At 49.3% G+C, this 21,171-nt stretch overlaps 1 protein-coding gene across 1 annotated transcript in view; it reads right to left on the bottom strand.

Annotated features, from left to right (window-relative positions):
- Nucleotides 1-21,171, bottom strand: part of CCDC60 (coiled-coil domain containing 60) — a 203,770-nt gene that overhangs the window by 31,813 nt on the left and 150,786 nt on the right. Inside the window, exons 4-5 of the mRNA XM_045296707.1 lie at nt 19,216-19,329; nt 11,841-11,948 (exon numbers count right to left, since the gene is read on the bottom strand). Coding sequence (XP_045152642.1) covers nt 11,841-11,948; nt 19,216-19,329 — 222 coding nt within the window. The remainder of the gene's footprint in view (nt 1-11,840; nt 11,949-19,215; nt 19,330-21,171) is intronic.

Here is a 21,171-nt window from a genome sequence, read left to right as displayed (position 1 = left end):
TCTGGAATCGTTTAAAATCAGGAAAGGTGTGTGCATTGTGGCAGTATTCTCTCACTATTCTTATTTGTATGCTGAGCTGATAATCTGAGAAGATGGACCATATGAAAAAGAATAAGGCATCAGGATCGGCTCCTGAATGACCTACAAGATGCAGATGACACAGCTTTGCTTGCTGAAAGAGAAGAGGACTTGAAACACTTACTGATGATGATCAAGTACTACAACCTTCAGTATGAATGATACCTTTCTGTAAAGAAACCCAAACCTTCCAACTGGACCAACAGACAGTTATCATGATCCATGGAGAAAAGATGGAAGTTGTCACGGGGTTTGTTTTCTTGCATCTACAACCAACCATCATGGAAGTGGCAGTCAGGAAATCAAATGGTGTACTACTGCAGGGGACAAATCTGCGTTGTGAGGATGGCCGTGTTTTGTCCCACCGTCCTTGACCTTGCTATGCATTGGAGTTGACCCAGGGGCACTTGACCCCAACAATCGCAGCAGCAGCATTCGCTATGTTGGGATTGTTGTGAAGATGAGATGCTTTTCCCAATCAAGGTATCTCCATGTGGCGTGGAGGAGGAGCTAATGGGAGGGGGTGGGGTCGATTTGACTTGAACTTTCAGTCCATATTTCCCTTCACGGTAGCTTTCTTTGGATCCTCTTGGCCAGAAATGACGAGAAGAGGGTGTTGACAGCTGTTTCTCTTCCTTTCGCTTGCCCTCGTTGGGCGGGAAGCAAGCAATTTGTTCCTGTTGGCCAATTGAGGGTACCATTCTCAGTGGAAATCAGCACATGTTTTCTCAAATACTCCATGTCTTTCCGAACTCCTGTTGGGGCTGAAATAGTGACTTCCCAGTGTGGAAATTCCGTTGGCAGCATAACCCGTGTGACAGAGCGGCCCTGGAGCCTGTTCTCGCTCATGCGGACCTGGGATCTGTAGATTCCTGCTCCCTCAGTAACATATCCTGTGTGTAGAAATTTCCACAGGATTTTTAGTGCCTGCTTTTTTTGGACATAGATCACAAAATATTTCTCTTGAGGTGCCTCTAGGGAGGACCCCAACCTCCTGCTTTTCAATGAGCAGCTGAGTGTGTGGACCGTTTACACCCCTGGGAGACGCTTGTCCACAGCTTTAAGACCCCTCCATTGTCTGAGGCTAAGGGGGAGTGCCTTGGTTCCTGAGATCTCCCCGGATGGGTATCGCCTCCTATCTCCCGAGAGGCAGCTGCCCTGGTCACTGTGCCTTGTTCCTTCACTTCTGCAGGGTTGGCCACCTGAGTGCCAGCCTGCAGGCATGATGAGAGTGAATCCATGCCAGAGGAAAACCACCTCCTGAGCAAGCCTTTTCTAACCATCCAATCCCCAAATCACCCCTCGCCCATCCATGTGGCATGACAAACCACCCTGATGCTTGCATGTGTGTGATCTGCCCCGTTCTTCTCGAATGGACGCTCCGGAGAGTAGAACCGTGGCTTGCTACCTTCTCTGCTGTATCCAAAGCAGTGTCTGGAACAAACAGGATTGAGGACATGATTCCTTCTGGAGGGCACCACGGGGCAAAAACAAGTGACATACAATGGCGGCACCCTGGGCTCAGTACAGAAACAGATGAGAAAGCCCTCAAAGAAGGATTTGGCAGATACGGATAAATCGTGGAAGTACTCCTGAGAAAAGACCAAGAAACAAACAAATCAGAGGATTTGCTTTTGCCACCTTTGAAAGCCCAGCAGATGCCAAAGGTGCAGCCGGAGATAGGGATGGAAAGTACGCAGATGGAAAAGCCTTCAAGGTCAAACAAGCCACTAAACCAACATTGGAGAGCAGTAGACGTGGACTGCCACCATTTCCAAGAAGCCGGGGCCTCCAGAGGGGTCTTTGAGGTGGGAGAGAAGAACGTGGAGGAGCCAGGGGGCTCCCTTCAAGTGGAGGAGGATATGGCCAATGGTGGTAATTCCAAGAATTTCAGCATGAGTTATTCCGGGGGACCACTTCCGGTAAAAAGAGGACCTCCCCCACAGCCCCTTCGGGACCAAGGCGCAGCAGCAGTGGGATGGGAGGAAGAGTCCCTGTATCACGTTGGAAGAGATAGTTACGGGGGCTCACCGTGCCCTTCCACAGAGATGTTTATTTGTCCCTGAGAGATGCTGGATAGTCAACTAAAGACAGTTATTTAAGCAGAGGTCACCCCAGTTCTTGTGATATAAGAGATTATACTTATGGTGAATATGGCCCCTCCAGTTCACGTGCTGACTACCCCTCTGGAGGCCATCGTGATAGAGATGGCTATGGTCCTGATGGGACTGACTATTCAGACCATCCAAGTGGAGGTTCCTACAGACACTCCCATGAGAGCTATGGTAACTCACATGGTGCTCCATCTACACGAGTCCCCCCCCCCCCATCTTATGGTGGAAAAGTCACTGTGATGATTGCAGCAGCTCACGGAACAGGCATGGTGGAAGTAGACACAGTTACTCAAACAGCTGAAGTGATCTCAACCCAAGTGATCATGATCGGGTTGGCAGACAATAAAGAGGGCTCCCCCAATCCATAGAGAAGGGGGGTCTCCTCCTCCACATGATCCCTCTAGCACAGTGGTTCTCAACTTTCCTAATGCCACGACCCTTTCATACAGTTCCTCATGTGGTGGTGACCCCCAACCATAAAATTATTTTCGTGGCTACTTCAACACTGTCATTTTGCTACTGTGATGAATTGGGCGACCCCTGTGAAAGGGTTGTTCGATCCCTCCAAAAGGGTCCCAGTCATGACCCACAGGTTGAGAGCCGTAGCCAAACCATGGGGCACCAAGAGGTGATGGCCATGGAGGAGGCCAATCTGATGGAGGGGAGGCCGAAGCAGATACTCAAACAAACAAAACTCTGGATCCACATCCCTGTTCAAAGAAGCAAACAAAACCAAGAACGACCCAAGGACTATCAAGAAAAAGTTGTGTTCCTTTAAAAAACTTTTCCCATCTTTAAGTTCTCCTCCATAATGTTTATGTCCTTGTGAGAGTAAAACCTGTTTAATTTTATGAGACCGCTTCCAATCAGCAAATGTGCGAATGTGTAGGCCTTGACTTGTGTACTAGTGTTGCAATGCCCTTAAAGTGCCCCTGAAGGCCACTTCCTAGCTGAGTCTTCCCAGTCAATGAGGTGCCCAATACTAAGACCCCCGCAAACATCCAGCCATCCAAAATGGAGCAATGACTCATTCTGCCTGTCTAAACGAGCTAGATAGTAGAAGGGTGGTGGGTTTTGCTGCTACTCTGAGATTTCCGGGTGTCTGTAAACTGAAATCTCAAGATGCTCTCGGGCTGAAGATCTTGAGATCGATGCTTGCTTCAGGAAAGTGCTATTCACGCAGTAAACCCCAAACAAGGATAGATAATGCCGTCCAATAGGTTGCCTTTCTGACCTTTGCTTGCTAATCTGCGAGACCCTACCCTTCCCCCCTCCCCCACTAAGACCATTTAACGTGTGTGTTAAATAATTACAGAATACTAAATATAAAGTTTGGTTGGGGGTGGTGGTGGAAGGAGGGTAAAAAGGGGAGTTGACACCAAGGACTCAAATAGAAAGTAAATGTTTAGAAAATTTAATGGCAACATTTGTACAAATATGCTTGATATAATTGATGTATGGATTATCGTAAGAGCCTTAAGAACCCCTCCGCCCCCCCCCCCCCAAATGATCTTTAAAAAGCTCATTTTCAAAACCAACCATGAAGCTGCAAACAGAAAAACCCAAAAACCTGTGCCCTGGGTGCTATTCTGAATTTCAAAGGAGTGAAAATCGGGGAGAGACTGAAGGTGGTTTAAAGCATCTGTAGCTCATATGCTGATAAACTCCACAGCCTCGAAGACATGGGTGGGGGATGGCGGGGGGGGGGGGGGGGGGGGGGGGGGGGGGGGGGGGGGCTGGGGGAGGGAGCAGTGGGGAGGTTTGGTGTGTGTTTGGTTTCTGTCAAAGGAAATGATGGGTTTGGTTTCTGTCAAAGGAAATGATGGGTTTATAGATCATATGGCATCTTGGTAAGTAGTCATCCCATTTGTATTCTGGCCCCAGGAGGGCACCAGAGTGTCCTCTAAATCAGTGGAAGACTTGGGGTTTCGCTAGGAGCAGAGGACGCGCTCATTTACTGAAGAAGCAGAGACACTCGGTAGCTAGGCTTTCTGGCTTCAAGCCCTGATCTGTCCTTAACTGGCTGTGCAACTTTGAGCAAGTTACCTAAGACACCATGTGCCTCGGTTTGCACACCTGTAAATCCGAATGAAGCTTCCATGAGGTCATCTACTCAGGACTAGGCATCCAATGCCTGCTAGCATCGTTACCATACAGTAGCTGGATTGAGGTGCCTGTGTCGGATTGGAAACATGCAAGTGTGGTCTCCTTAAGCTGTATCAGGGGACTGCAACCTGTTTGTGGGAAAATGGTGTTGTTCTCGGTGCTGTCAAGTCTCTTCTGACTCATAGTCACAACCAAACGAAGCACTGCCTGCTCCTGGGCCATCCTCACAATTGTTATGTTTGAGCCCCGTGCTGTAACCACCGTGCCCTTCAGTCTCGTCAAGAGTCTTCCTCTATTTCACTGCCTCTCTGCTTTACCAAGAATTCGGTTCTTTTCTGGGACTGGTCTCTCTTAACAACATATCCGAAGTATATGTGAGATGAGGTGTCTCCATCCTCACTTCCAAGACGCCTTCTGGCTATCCTTCTTTTGAGACAGATGTTTGTCCAAAGGACGTCGCATATTCTTTGGCAGCAGTATGATTCAAATGTACCATTCCTCTTCAGTCTCCCGTATTCAGTATCTGCCTTTCATGGCCTTATAAAGCCATTGGAAATACCATGGCTTGGGTCCGCCACACCGTAGTCATCCAAAGTAACACCCTTGCTTTTCAGTACTTTAAAGAGGTCTTGTGCAGCAGTCAAGAAATCAAATGGCGTGTATTGTGAGGGGTAAATCTGCTGCACACACAGCATTCTACCTTTTAATTTCATTTATTCATGAACTTTTGGAAACACCTTTGCGTGTTGATTTGTTCAGGGGAGGTTGGTTGGTTTTGTGGTGTCTGGATGGCCCCACCCTTAAATGTCTGGACTCTCTTAATAAGTCAAGGTTCTACCTACTGTTGCTCCAATTAAGGAAGTGGTGGTGTCAGGAGTTAAGTATTGGGCTGCCAACAGCAAGGCTGGTGGTTCCAACCCATCAACTGCTCCACAGGAGACAGATGAGGCAGTCTCCTTCCATAAAGATTCACAGACTCAGAAACCCAGTGGTGGCAGGTGGTGGGGTGGGGGGCTATCCTCATCTGACCCATCGGGTTTCTGTGAGTTGGAATTCCTCCACAGCAGTGGTCTCTTAAGAAAGTACACTAGGCTTGTGTGTCAATACGGGTAGACTACAGAAACAAATTCATAGACACTCATATGTGTATAGGCAAGAGCTTTATATACAAGAGCAATTGAACACTGAGAAAACATCCCAGCCCAGTCCAGATCAAAGCCATAAGTCCGATATTAGCCCATATGTCCAATACCAATCCATAAAGTCCTCTTCAGATTCACGAAACACATGCAATGGCGCCGAATGCAGGACGATCTTTGGAGCAGTGGGAGAGCAGAGGTCAGGAGAGCCATTGGAGGGCCGAGGTCACATATGACCTTCCCAGTGCAGGTTCCTACCCATATGACAAGCATTTACTGAGCTGCTCAGGTGTCAGGGTTGGGAACAAGTCAGACAAGACTCCAGTTCTCTGTTCCTCCCTCCCCGGTCAGGGCAGACGGATCACAGAGAAGTGAACTTATCTTACTGACTTAATCCATTCACGATTTTGGTCACTTCATCAGTCAATATTTGCCGCGTCTCTATGAGGCACGGGCGAGCCTACAGTGAACAAGACGGGAATGGTTTCTGCTAGCCATGGTCCAGTGAGGGGCCAATGGGGGTGGGCGGGGTGGGGGGAAGCTGGTGGCAAACAATAAGTTGATCACCCCAAACATGCTTTAATAATAGAGTGTAATATAATTCCACGCAGTACATACAGTAGAATAGAATAATATAACAAATACAGTATGTTGTTTTGTGCTCTTGCATCGATTTCCACTCGTAACGACTCTGTAGGACAGAGCAGAGCTACCCTTCAGAGTAAACTACTCCCTTCTCTCTCTGAAGGGCTGGTAAGTTTGAACCAAAACTCACCTCCTGCACCATCAGTGCTGCCGATGATCACCAACATAAGGTATGGTAGTCACCTAATCTGGTGTTACTTTAAGGATTAAGAGTGTAGGGGTAGAGTCTAGGCTGTTCACCTGGAGATAGCCAATGAGACGTCTGTGTAGGCATGGCCTTCTCCTGAGAATTCTGGGAAATCTGGTACTTCCTCCTTGGAGGCGAGAGATACTCTCCCTCTCAGTTCAGTCCCTTGGAGACTCTCGACTGACAAGGCTGACTTTCCTGGGAGACATTGCAGCTGACAAGACACATGGAACTACCCTAGTGCCCTGAGCCGGACAAGCCACGTGGACGCAACCACACTTCTGAAGCCGGAGAAGCCACAGAGAGACCCCTGCCAGTGCTGAGATGCTTACAACGCCACTGGATCCAGAGACTTTCTTCCCACTGGCTTGTGATCGTCCTGCATTTGGCTCCATTGCATGTGCTTCGTGAGTCTGAAGACTTTATAGATCGATATCAGACATATGGGCTAATATCAGACTTATGACCTTGGACTGGACTGGGTTGGGATGTTTTCTTAATGTACAATTACCTTTTCTATAAAACTCTCTCTTATATATATATGCGTGATTATGAATTTGTTTCTCTCGTCTCCCCAGACTAACACATAAGGTAACATGCAGGAGGTCTGGCGGCATGGTGGGGTAAGCATTGGGCTTCTAATAGAAACCTTGGCGGCTGGAACCTACCAGCTGTTTCTCAGGAGACAGACAGGCCGTCTGTTTCTGCCAAGCGGGAGAGCCTCGGAAGCCCCAGACAGTTCCCGCCTTCCTGTAGGGCTGTGTTGGGCTGCAGTGGACTCCATAGCACTGGGTGGGCGCTCGGCAACACCTGGTGGTCTGCTTCTCTGGAAAGGTCTGCTCAGTTCTACTTAGTCCTAATTGGTCCTGAGAAAGTTACTTTTTCATGAGAAGACTAAACGGCCCCAAACCCTTTACCTACTTCTAAAATTCCAAGAGTCTTGACAGCCCAGAGAATTTCATCACCTACTTGGCAGCTCATGCTGACCTGGACTGGTGAGGGCGTCTACGCAGGGCTTTTTTTTTTCCTTCCTGTGTGCTTAGGGTAAACGCTCACCCCGTTTTCTGCAGAAATGACAGGCGCCACTTCCATCCCCTGTGGTATGTTACCCTCTGGCAGACACCCCATATTTCCTTTCTACAATGTGAAAGAATCTGAGTCGGAAACACAGCTGGTCCCCAGGGTTTGTGTAAAGACCTGTGGGTCTTTGTGTACACAGGCGTTTTTGTCTTTGCCTCCACAGAAGTGCGGGTCTCACGGGGAAGGGTAATTAGCACATTCATTAACGTTGGCTCAGTGTCTACCTCGGCTGTGTGGACCCAGTCATCTTGTCAGTTGTAATAAGCACTCCTGTTGGCAGCAGAATTAATGAGGCTGTGGGGAAGTGACCATGTGTTTGAATTATGGTGAAACTAGGAAGTCTTTTTTTAAACAAAGCAGACTTAGGTGCAGCCTGTGGTGACCTCCTAAAAGCTGCCATGTGTCCACTCACCACCCTCCGCCCCCCCCTTGGTCCAATCTCTCCAATTGCAGGGGTCTTTCTGCAAGTAATGAAGGCCATTCTCTGCTTGTAGCTGCCTGACTAAACTACCAGCTATTGAAACGTGCTATCTGTAAGGAGCCCACGCACAGATACTGAGCCAAGCTCGTATCCTTGCTATAAAATCCCTGAGGGGAGGGATCAAGTCTGCTGCCATCACTGTGGCTGGTAGAAATGAAGGAGGGATGTTTCCTTTAGGAAAATACCTGGCGGGTGTCATGGATTGAGTTGTATCCCCCTCGTCCCCCCAAATGTGTCAACTTGGTGGGGCCATAGTTCTCAGTGATTTGGCTGCTATGTAATGATGAGTAATTGGGCTGTTCTCTAATGATGTCATCAGCCCCCTGTGGTGTGAGCTGATAGATCAATCCGTTCTAAGGGTGGGATGCAATAGCCTTAAGCCCCTCACAACCCTGATCCGATGTCGAGAGTGTCCTTGCACTACCTGTTGTTTGACAAGAAGTGAGGGAGAGACCTACTACCACCAAGCAAAAAAGCCAGGAGTTCCTGTGCTGAGACCCTCCTAGACCCCAGAGAAAGGTGATGTCAAGACACATGGGGCTCTGGAAGGAACACCAGGGCTGCAGATGTTGAAAGGAGCAGAGGCCTCTTTCCAATGAGCACTAACCCAGAGAGAAAGCCTGCCCCCAGAGCCGACGCCTGCAATTGGACTTTCAGCCTCTGGAGTTGTGAGGGATTAAACCTCTGTTCTGAAAGCCACCCACCTGTGCTGTTTCTGTTAGAGCAGCACTGGTAATGGAGACAGCGGGTGTGGGCGCCCAGGGTTCCTGTCTCAGCATGCTTCACTCATGAGACACGCACACTCCGGGAGCCAGGGATTGGTTATTTACCTCTTGGGATCCTTTCCAGGCTTGTTTGTCTTTGCAGCCAGATTTTGGCTGACCTTGGGTGCTTTTTCTCCATTTATATATTTCTCCATTACCCTAGCAAGCACCTGTCTTACTTGTTGGTAAAATTCTGCTCAGAAGTAGTTTTTTCCCCCCACTCTCAAGGGTAGCGATAACCAAAGAGCTAATTGCTCTTTAAAACAGAAAACCTTCTCTTTAGTAGGCATCATTCAGGGAACACGCATTGCATTCCCAGACATCGGGTTAAATGCTGACTATATGATATTTTGCTCAGTCCTTATGATAAATCCTATGAGGCAGGAAGCTATCTGACAGAGGCCAGAGATGTTAAGTCACTTGCCTGAGGTCACACAGCGGCAATGCCAGGCCCACCCAGAGCCATCTGATTCGGACTCACTTTAATCCTTCTGGCTTTAAAACGTGCAGTTGAAGACTTGGGAAGACTAATACTAAGGCACATGAACCGTAAGTAGAAATTACAGATTTAAGAGAAAACATCCCTCTACCTCCTCGCTAGCCTAAGAGATGCTTTCCCCGCATTCAGGAATGTAACCACCCCCCTCCACAAAACCAGGAACTCATAAACAGTGTTTAAAGAAATGAACACTGAGCCATGTTGTGCTGGCCTCTGCTCATACTGACTCCTGAAGACTGATGTTGGTCAGCACCCTACGAACACTGAACTAATAGCTAACTAGGAAAAATCCAAACCACAGCACTCTGTCTTTAAGCGAGAATCTTTTGGGGGCTGCATTTCCCCCCATCGTTGAATCCTCTACCTTCTTTTGCATCCTCATGACCTGGTGGCGTTTTGCCCTTACAAGTCTTGGCAAGCCCCCGCTGTTCTCAGCGTGCCCACTTCTGTTGGTCATTGTTGGTTACATTCTTGGCACAGCTGTCAGGCCCACCAAAGGCAGAAACGGTGGTTCCTTTTCATTCTTCCATCCAAACTCTGCCTGAGCTGCTGCTTCCTGCAGTTTGGGAGAATGAGTGCCCTCGGGTCGGAGGCAAAATGTTGCTGCTTGTGGCTTGTTCAAGAGATGAAATGCTATTAGAAGCCCACTGGCTCAGGGGCCTTTTTTCTTAGAATCTAAGCAATCGACTGTGAAAAAAATTGGTTGTTGCTTTGACCCAGCAATTCCATTTCTTAGAATCCAGCTAAGAGAAATATTTTCAACTGGGCACAAAATAGATGGACAAGGATATTCTGTGCAGCCCTGCCAGAAATGGTAAAACACTTGAGAATGACCTTGCTGTCTGTCAGTGGAGAAATGGCTGTCCATATACCATAGCATATTTTGCAGCTGCTAAGAGGATATGGGATCTTTTTGTGTGTGGCGTCATAAAGATATCCCCGAGACACTGTCAAAGGTAAAAAGATGATCTACAGGGCCATGTCCAGAGTGTAATCCAATTCACGTAAACAAAAAAAAGTGTTTGCGAATACTTACGAGGAACACCGTCAGGAATATCTGGAAGGACCCCAGGCAAAAAGCCAGCTGCTGCTGTGTGTCCGAGGGGAACCGTGTTTCAGAATTCCATCTCCTGGTCTTTCTCCCAGCATGCCTCTGGGTGCCTGCCCCTCAGCCTTTGGTATAGCAGTGGAGGGTGTTAGCTCTCCGTCCAACGCAGGGCCTCCTGCGAAGGACATGGGCCTTGAAAGTGGCGCTCCCCTGCATGCGTGGAAGAAAGGCCTGGAGGTCTCCTTCCGGAAAATCAGTATGGATTGTTGAGTAGATTATAGTTGCCTAGTCTGTTTTCTTAAAATAGTATGTGATATGCTTTACGGTTGTGGCTTTAAAACAGAAAGGATATTTGAGACATAGCTAGGTCATGGCAGGGACGTGGGACAGGAACAAGTTGGAGGGGCTACAGACCTCCCAGATACCCCAACCTCCTGCTTTAAAAAAATAATTTTATTGGGGCTCTTACAGCTCTTCTAGCATTCCATGCATCAATTGTAGCAAGCATATTTGTACATAGGTTGCCACCATCATTTTCTAAACATTTTATTTGAGCCCTTGGTATCAGCCCCTCTTTTTTCCCTCCCTCCCCACTCTCCCACCCTTGTGACCCCTTGATAAATTATAAATTATTATTGTTTTCATATTTTACAGTCTCCCTTCACCACAGTCTTCCTTCACCCATGTTTCTGTTGTTCATCCCCATGGGCAGGGGGTGACCCTGCTCCCCAAGCCCTCCTGGTATCACTACTCCCATTTGTGTTCCTGAGGGGTTTATCTGACCTGGATTCTGTGTGCTGTGAGCTCTATCTGTAGAGTGACAGTGATGAAGTAGCAACGGAAATCATTGTATGGTTGGGGGTCACCATGACATGCGGAACTGTATGACAGTCGCGGCATGAGGAAGGTTGAGAACCGCTGCTCTGGAGCCTCTGCCTAAGCAAATGTAGCCACTCCAGAGACCACCTGGGTGCTTCTTTGGGTACAAGCAGAAAGACTCGTGAAGGAAACAGCCAGCAGCCATCGTGGAGCCAACTCCTGGCGATTCCGTGTCCAAGTCGGAGCAGAACTGTGCCCCCAGGGATTTCCATTGCCCGGGACTGAAATCTTACAGGAGCTGAGGCATCCCTGGATGGGGCTTGAACCTCCAAACTTTAGGAGTCAAGCATGCCAGCCATTTAGACTCCTTCAGGATTCCAGTAGAAAGAGTTACCCTGATATACTTTTAAACATGAACAAACACATCTCGAAGAAATTGGGGTGGGCGGTGGTAAACAAACAGAACCCAAACAACGGACTGGTACAGGGAACATGGAGAGGGAGACAGAAGAGGAAAAAGAAGAGGAGCCAACAAAAACCAGCTTCTGGAGACCGTGAAGAAGAGAATTAGAACTCCGGCTTTGAGTCGAGTGGAGCGCTGGTCATTGTGCCATCGTGGACTCAGCCTTAAACGGACACCACCCGGCTGATGTGCCGTTGCTGATTCCCCTGGGGGAACATACTATTGGTGGCTGACTTGAAGCTACTAACTGGGGTATCATGGGATGCAAAGCTAGAAGAGACCTCTCACCAACCTGGAGGAGCTGGTGACGGCGTTGTCAGGATCCCCCCTGAGCCCACACAAGAACTCCTCAACCCACCCATAGCAGGACCACTGCCACTGCCGCAGGAGGGAAGGAAGGGCGGGGCTGAGGCATACTTGAGATTCCAGCAGGTGATCACAGGCTTCATGGTGTGGTGGGTGTGGTCGATGGTCAGGGCCTCCAGGAGCCAGTGGAGGGCACAGAGCTGGCGGAAGAGCGGCTCCCTGCAGACACAGAGAGGGACCTGTGAGGAGGAAGCAGCAGAACAGCAGCCGTTGAGGTAGACAGTCGTTGCCCGTGCACCGGCCCCCGGCTTAGAGAGCTGCCAAGACACATACCTGGTCTCAGTAGACTTTCACAATGGCCCTAGGAGGCATTCAGGAGTCCCATTTCGCAGAGGAGGACTCTGAGGCTTGGAAGCAGTCAGGCCGAGCCATGATGGGAAAGGAGAGGAGGCTAAGCCTTGAGTCTCTATGTGTTACCTTGAGTCTGTGTGTGTGTTGGGGGGAAAGGCCCAACAAGGGGCCTTCCGCTGGGAGTTTTGAGCTCAGGCAAATTGGAAGGAAATGAATACCGTAGCTGGCATGTGGAAGGAGGGTTCCCTGGCTAAGGAGAGCAGGTGGCACAGGGGGCAAGCGCTGGTTGCTCACCAGACGGGCTGCAGTTTGAACTCGCTCATCGGGAGAAAGAGGAAACTATTTTTGGATAAAGATTTATGCAAAACTGTAGTATTAAATTAAAAAATGACTCGGGGGAGTGGGGTGCCAGCCCCACCCGCTACTAGAACTCACTGGTTCAGTAATACTACTTCTGGGTTCAGTAATGCACAATTGTACGGTTGAGATATGTAAGCATTATATTAAAGTCATCAAGAGCATGAGAGATATTACAATAATACAGTCAGGCATGTTACATGGTACCATTGCTCACCTCAGCCCAGCTTGGTGGTCCACGTGGAGGGAGGGGGAAGGGAAGGAGGGGAAGGGAACAAGGGAGAGGGAAGTGACCAGGGAGTGAGCATCAAGGAGCTCAGAGCCAGAGAGAGATCTACATTGCTGACTCACACTCATGCCTATATACCTTTTGGGGGCAAGCCAGCCCACTAATTACAGGTAGAGACATACGTCACAGGAAGGGGCTGCACTATAGGTTACACAGTAATGAGGGGGTGGTCCAGGGGCATACATGCAATAGGAAGAGGGACAGCCGAGCCGGTTTGGCCTGTCCCAGGCCCAACTGATAGAGACCATTATCAGTAGGATGCGAACTCCTCCTACAGGAGCCTGTCCATTGTCCCCAGAGGCAGGGAGCAGGCCCACCCCTGTGGAGGGATGAGACAGCAGTCTGGCAACTGATTGCCCTCAGTGGGGGAATGCCTGCGCATCTGACCTCCCGCCACACAAAACCCTCCTCCGTCCTGTGGGTCGCTGAGTCAGAATTGACTCAGTTGCCGTGGGGTTCGTTTGTACAATACACACAACTATAGCGCATCCCCAAAGTCTGGGGACACAGAGGAATTGAGTGCACTTAAGAGTATTATTCGCCTCGACACTGGACAGGGTGTATTAACGTATGTCCTTCACCCGAAAAACGTTGCGCACATTATTTGAAGCTGTAGCTCATGCATAGTTGCACGAGAACTCTGACCTATGCTGTCTGACGTGCTGCACCTGACTCAGCCCCTGCAACCAGCCAGGCGTCAACTCGGACACTTCACACACATGACCCCGTTCTTTGCAGAGCTGGCTGCACAGTATTACCTGCTAACTGGGGCTCAGAGAGGGCTAGTTACTCATCAGAGGCCACACAGCTTGTTGATGACAGGATCTGAAGAGGTCGCATTTAGTCTTCAGGACAGCCCTATGGCGGTGTCATTTCCCCCTCTACAGAGATGTCATTTCCCTCTCCCTTCTGCTCAGAGAGGTGCAGTGTATTGTCCCTGGTCACACTGCTAGGTGATGAACGAGGATCAAACCTGGGTCTGTTTATTCCTAGGGTCCACCTACCCTCTTGTGGCCCTATGCTCAAAGTGCCCGTGAAGCCAACTCAGAGTGAGTGGCGAGTGAGGTCAGGAGTGGGTTAACTATTTCCTGAGCAGCCCTGCCTCCTCCCGCCAGTGGTTTCTCCCTTAAGCTAATGGTCCATCCATTAGAAGCCTGTGTAATTGCTCTTCTCTGCCGTTGCCTGCTGCCCCATCAGAAGTCCCCAGGGCTCCTGGGCCTGATGATGCTCACAAGGACAGGAAGGAATCCACCCTCCCCATTTCCAGGAAAACACTCTCACAAGTACATCCATCCATGATGCTAATCAGATATGCCTCTCAGTGTCCCTGCTTAGAGGCATCCGTTGTTTTCACTTGTTCCCCATGTTCTGGGGTGGCCATGTCTGTCGGGTCTTAGGAAAACTAGAAGCCAGCAACAAACTCTCTATCGTCTGTGGACCTCCCTTCTTCCCATCTGCCTCCCTTTCCCTCCCCTTTCTTCTCCTTTCCTCCCAGGTCTTCAGTTTACTTGCCTCTCTCACTGCTGAACCTGCTAGCTACAGAGCCTGTACCACAGGTACTCTGGTTCCCCCAGCACAGGATCAATACCTTGCTGGAGACTCAAAGCAAGAAGACAGGAATGAATTGATTGGGGTTTGATGTTTCCCTGACATGATCATGTGGGCACTAGCCTCATATGCCGAACTGCTGGGATAATGAAAAACAGTCACTATCACAACAAGAGACTGAGCACTTCCCATAGAGCACTTACTTTTTCCCAGGCAGAATTTGATGGAGCAGTAGGGGAAGTGGCAGGACTGGTGACCTCAAGATCATTGGTTCAAAACCCACCAGGAGAAAGATGAGGCTATCTGTTCCTGTAAAGATTGACAGTTTTGGAAACCCTATATAGGGGTTCCTAAGAATTGAAGTAGACTTGATGGCAGTAGGTTTTGCGTCTTTTTTGGTAACATATTGAAAGATGTAGGAAGCAGCAAGAGAAGGTTGAAGGGACTTACAGCGAATCGAGGACAAGGTTGACAGGCTACCTGGACCTGCTACAATAAAGACACTAGAGCCTAGAGGAAGCAGAGAGGGATGATACTCTTTGGACCCGGGGTTTCAGAGGAAAGGATTGAGTATTGAAGAGAAACTGAACAAACATGATGAGCGGGACAACAGAATTGAGATTTAGAGCTGGCTTGATAGAGCATGGCCATCTTGAACTTTGCAAGCAGCTTTCCCATTGGGGCAAGGGCCTTAGAGTTGGCACCACTCACTCAGAAGTGCCTGGTGGCCAGACAGGTAGGGTGGTGCCCCTGTTCCTCTAACTTTTGAGCACGGGGCTGGTCCCACCCTCAAGGTAGAACAGACTGTTTCATACTTTGGAAGAAAAGAATAATAAATTGCAGGGTGAAATACACAAAAAAGCGAATAAACCCCTCATCGGAATAGAAAAGAGGGGAAATCATGTATGGACTCACAGACACTAAGACAGCAGCAACTTGGGGAATGACGGGCACACTCACGGGCACAATGAACGCAGCCCCGGAGCTGATGTGGAACAGGGTCCCCCGGCTCCACCACGGCAAAGTGACAGCAACAGATGCACTTCTGTGGACAATGACAATGATGCAAAACCATTAAATGCTCCAGTCAGTGGAGAGAACGGATGAGAAAACAGGATCCACCGACCTGCCCTCTACCAGAGACACACCTTAGACACCAAGACAACACTAGACTAAAAGTCGAAGTACAGAAAAATACTGTGCTAATGGCAATCAATAAAAATCGGCGATATATTAATTTTTGATAATACAGGTTTCAAGACAAAAAGCGATGTAGGAGACAAAGGCATTATGTAACTATTAGAGGGTCAGTTGAATACAAGGACATAGCCATGATAAATATATGTCAATAAAAGGGCCTCAAAATACAAATATTCAGCTCTCAACAGAAAGGAAGAAGAAAGACAGAGCTCTACAATAATAGTAGATTTTAATACACCACTTTTGGTGGGCAGAACAGTTAGAAATAAACAATAAAGACACAGAAGACAGCACAAGCAGCCAGCTTGACCTCATAGCCATACAGGGAGCACTCCGACACCAACGGTACCATAGACAGGCTTTCTATTACATAACATTCTCCAGATTAGACCATGCCTACAATACAAGCATTAATAAATTCAACATTGAAATACTCTGAGACCTAGTCTTAAATCCAAGTGCGATGCAATTATAAATATCAGCAAGATCAAGGGAAGAATTAAAACCTGGAAGCGCAGTAGTGCACTGATGTATTCTCTTGGTAACACGATATGACAAACGTCTTGAATCCAGTGGAAACGGAAACACAACATACTACAACCTTCGGGACAAACAAAAGCAGTGCTGCGAGGGCAATTTATAGCCGTAAATGTACATGTCAGAAAAGAAGGACCCAAAGCAATCCCTTCATCCCAAATTTCCTATTAGAAAAAGAGCAACCAAATAAACCCACAGTCACCAGAAGGGAAGACATGCCAAGGGCTAAAGCTTAAATAAGGGAAGCAGGAGTCACAGAGAAAATAAGAATGCTGCTAGAAGCCCGTTCTTCCAAAGGACTAGTAGAACTGACAACCCACTAGCAAATCTTACAAAGGGAGAGAAGGAAAGGGTGCAAACAGGAGAAACAGGAAATGAAATGGGTGGAAGTACACCAGAGCTAACGGGAACAGAAAGGATAGTGGAATCCTACGAAGGACCATACTCCAACATGTTTGAAAACTCAGAAGAAGAAAAAAAGGACACATTTCCAGAAACAGACTAACCGACGGGAGTAGACAACACGAGCAGACAGAAACCAAAGAAGAAATTTAGCCATTTAGAAACTCTAAAGCAACAACAGAAAAAGTCTAGCCGTTTATAGTCTACCTATCCCAAATTCTGACCTTTCATACCTCTATCTATGGCAAATTCTATCCCAAACTTAGGAGACAATGTTCTGCATCTGGAGTTGAATGACTGGGGTCTTAAGAGCTTGTGATAGCCATCGGATGTGCAACTGTGGGTTTTCCCCGTTCGGGATGAAGAAGAGTGAAGAAACAGTAACCACGGTGACAATACGAGTACCAGTTCCTCTGGGAAATGATTATTTCAAGGTATAAAGTCACGACCTACATTGCAGTCTTGGGTCTGCCGACAACATGTTGGGTGACTCCTGGCAACTCCTGCTCCTTCCCTGGGCTGCAGGTTTCTCCCATGGTGCTCGAGGAAACGATGGGCAAGGTCCTCTCTCTAGTCACTAGTCACGTCAGTGGCTGATTCAGGCCTCCGTGTCCTTAGTTGTGACTCTGCTGTTCAGCCCAGCAGAGCCAAGGGTGAGGCCCAAGAACAGGCTTTTGCTCATGTGCCCCCTGTGAGTTTGATGGAAGGTGAAGTCTAGAGATCCCTGCCCTGTGCCTTTGGGGTGCAGTGGGCTTGCTCACAGGACACACAGGCACCAGAAGTGTAGATGTTTCTAAAGGCTATTACAAGAAAATTGAGGTTTGCTTGTGCAAGATGTGGGAGAAAGACTGGGCTTTCTACTCCAGGAAAGGGTTACACTCTTTGAAACCCATGAGTTGGAATCAACTTGATGGCCGTGGGAGTTTGAGTGTTTGCAAGGTAATGGTTTCAGGACAGATCGCAAAAGTTGCAGGTTGGAGTGTCTTGAATGCATTGGTCTCCCAAGATGCCAGTCATCATATCAAAGGGAGGGAAGAGGGAGGAGCTTCATCAAAGGCTGGGATGTCAAATGAAGATGTGGTGAGGATTGCATCTTCCATTCGTAAGCTCAATGATCTTATCAAGAACTGCTATTTCACCCTACAACTTAACTGTCTCACCTTATTTCGCTTTACAAGTCCTTGAGACTTGGCTCCCCAAGTACAAGGACCCTCCAAGTACTTGCCCCTCTTAGGGGTGAGGCTTTTGCGTACATTTTCTGTGGTTCATCTATTGGTGAGAGCATGGCCTCAGAGGCTAGACACACCTGGCTTCACACACGAGTGCAGTGGCGTGCTGAGCCCTGTGACCTTTGCCAGGCGGGCGAGTACACCTCTCTAAGCATCTGCTTCCTTATCTGCAAAATGGAGATAAATACACCCATACTTCACACGACCCTGGTGGGGTTGACTTAGGTAGGCTGGCCAAGATCAACAGGGACACCACTTTTGTCAGCTCTTGTTGACTCCCAACTCATGGCAGCTGATTCCAGAAACAGTGGGATCTGACCATTGTAATCCGTCATGTTTTCATTGGCTGACTGGTGGAAGTAAATCCCACCAGGCCTTTCTTCTTCTCCTGCTAAAAACCTGGTCAACTTTATAGCAACATGCAAGCCTCCATTGAGAGACATGAGGGGCAGTGGCAAGAAATCAACCTTGGGAAGATTTGAATCCTACCACCCCTGTCTCCATGCACACCATACCCACTGCCATTGAGTCGCACCCCTATGTGGGGTTTCTGAGACTGTAAATCTTTATGGGAGCAGACAGCCCCTTCTTTCTCCTAAGGAGCAGCTGGTGGGTTTGAACTGCCAACCCTGTCATTAATAGCCCAATGCCTAGCCCACAGTGCCACTAGAACTCCTTTTGCCCACCTTTAAAAAAAAACAAACCAAAAACTTATTACCAACGACTCTCTTGAATGGAGCAGAACTGCTCCTGTGGGTTTCTGAGATTCTTCATGGGATTAGAGAGCCTCATCTTTCCCCCGAGGAATGGCTGCTGGTGGCTTCAAACTGCTGACCTGGTTAGCCGTCCAAAGCACCACTCACTGTGTCACCAGGTCTTCTACTGTATGTGCGTACCCTCGGGGTCTAACATCTGACAAATGATCAGACAGAGAAGTCTAGACATCATTGTACTCTTTCCCCTGCCCTGACCACAGTGTTTTCCTTTGGAAGGAGGAGGGGCAGTTTTGGGGGGAGTGGTGCTTGTAAACACCCCACAATGCACAGGTATGTGTACTCGCAAACAACAGAGAACTGTCTGCGGCCCGTCCCGCCCCCCACGCCTGGCGATGATGAGGATGATAATGATGATGAGTCCATGCCTGAGGGTTCAGAGACTGTACCAGCTTCTTTGGGTAGTTATTTTCGGTGTCTTGGGGAGAACACGTCTGTCCCCAGCCCTGGCTTCCCACCCACCCCAGTCCCGCCCCAGCTCAGAGAGGCTCCAGACAGCCTTCATCCGCTCTGCGAGCTCTTGAACATGAGAGTGCCTGGCTTGGTCAGAAATGGACTGCCACGACCCCAGCTAATCTGCCACTTCACTCTCCACCAGCATGTCTGCTTCCTGTTAGGATTATATGCCAAATGGCTCTGCCAGCTCCAGGCGCCACGTGCCTTTCTCGGGAATGAAAGTGCAGCCTCCCTGGTCTTCCCACCCCCACCCCCCACCGCATTACCATGTGCGAGTCACTCCACCTCGGTGTCAATTCCGAGCTAGCAGCTAGCGAGGCACAGGACCCTGGGGCTGTGCTTACACTCGGGCCTGGGGGAGCAAGGGCGAGAAGATGCAGCTGTGCCAGGGGGTGAAGGGGCGGAGCAAGATTTCGGTCCCTCCTTCCACCTTCCTCATCCTCTCATCGGTGTACGTGCTGGTGGGAGGACAGAGAACAGAGGGAGGGAGGTCAGCAGCAGGCAAGACACCGTCTGCTCTTGTGTTGCTAGGGCTGAAATTCAACCCTGTGTGTGGTGACACCTACTTCCCATGTGCCAGAGGAGCCCCTGGGTGTGCCAGCAGTAGAATGTTCTCCACAGCCGACCGAAAGGTTGGGGGGTGGGGGAAGGAGTCCACCCAGAGGCTCCTTGGAAGGAAGGCCTGACAATCAACCTTTGTCCGACTGAGTCACGGACAACCTCAAGGAGCCAAAGACTGTTCTATAATCGGGCACACATGGGATCGCCGGTGGGTCCCAGGAAGCAGGTGCCGCTGTTGGTACATCTGTTGAGACACTTCGGCCCTGTGTCCGTGCTGGAGCAAGACAACAAATAACTAAGCCACGTGGCGATTGTTCCCACGTTGGGGGACCAGAGCCTGTGAAGACTCCCGCCCGCCTGTAGTGCCCACTTGAGGGGAGCGGACTCTCAAGAAGAGCTGGTCTCTGTCCCCGCCACCCACAGCGGAGCTGGTAGCATGAAAGACAAAACGTATAAGGTCTGTAAATGCCTATCCCCCAGTCAGCCTTTTACTGATAAAATCAGGTGGTAGGCTGGGCTTGACCTTTCCTGGAGAAACACAGCAGGGAAGTGGGGAGCATGGGGAGCGGGAACTGTGAGTTCTAGGTGGGGAGAAATGTCCATGAGAAGGTGACACATGGGGAAACCCTTCCAGAGTGTGAGGGAGTGAGCTGCATCCCCCACAAGGGTCCGGCCCGAGCTCACACCGCCTTGGGCTGTGTTCTAGCAGCAGCAGTGAGGAACGATACCTGGACCCCAAGAGAGGGGGATTGTAGACCACTGGAAGGCCTTGGGCTTTTCCCCCGATTTTCTTTGTGACAGGAAGGATTTTGAGACAAGATCTGACTTGGATTTGAAAAGAGTCCCTTCTGGCTGGTGTTGCCAGAATGGTCTCAGCACGGAGAGCAAGAGTCGAGGCACAGAGACCCAGGAGGAGCCATGGCCACCATTCTGGCTCAAGAAACAAGGCTGGCTTCCAGTGAGGTGCTGGCGTGGAGAAAGGTGAGCAGAGGATGAGGCGAGGGGCACCAGGAAGGCCCTGCCTGGGATCCAGGACTCAGACTATTCAAGGCGGCTTCTCCAACCCCATCATCTGCTGACCAATCAGTGGGTGGAATCAGCCATGTGGTCTGTGGACCTTAAACTTCAGAAATGGGCTTCTCCCAAAAGGTTAGTCATAACAAGTCCCATTTCAGCAGCCACCAAAGCAGGCTGCTTGGGGGAACCAGAGGCCTATGAGCTCTGTTAGAACATACGGAGGCTTTCCCTGAAGTCAGACACCATCTGGGGAAGGGTGGGGGATCTTTACAAAGGAGGGAAACAGCCCGAACAGGGTGCTCCTCCTGGAAGCCAAAGACGGTTTCCCAGCTTAAGGGAAGAAGGCACACATGGGACTGTGTTTGAATGTTTTCCTCCGTTGCCATTGGAATAGGAGTCTGGATACCACGGAAGGCAGTGACAGCCCCCAACTTGCCACCTGAAAGGTCATCGGTTTGAATCTCCCAGCCACTTTGTGGAAGAAAGATGAGACAGTGAGCCTCGATAAAGACCAACAGTCTTGGAAATTCTAGAGAACAGTTCTACTCTGTCCTGCCGGGTCCTGTGTCAGTCCGGGTAGACTAGAGAAACAAATTCAGGGACACTCGTGTGTGTAGGAAAGAGCTTTATAGACAAGAGCAGTTGAATATTGAGAAAACATCCTAGCCCAGTCCAGATCAAGTCCACAAGTCCAATATTAGCCCATATGTCTGATACCAATT

This window comes from Echinops telfairi, unplaced genomic scaffold (genome assembly GCF_000313985.2).
Source record: "Echinops telfairi isolate 266 unplaced genomic scaffold, ASM31398v2 ScPeMD7_7412;HRSCAF=8450, whole genome shotgun sequence".
In the NCBI taxonomy this organism is placed as follows: Eukaryota; Metazoa; Chordata; class Mammalia; order Afrosoricida; family Tenrecidae; genus Echinops; species Echinops telfairi.
Note: the sequence above shows the minus strand (reverse complement) of the source record. Positions and strands in the feature narration are given on the sequence as shown.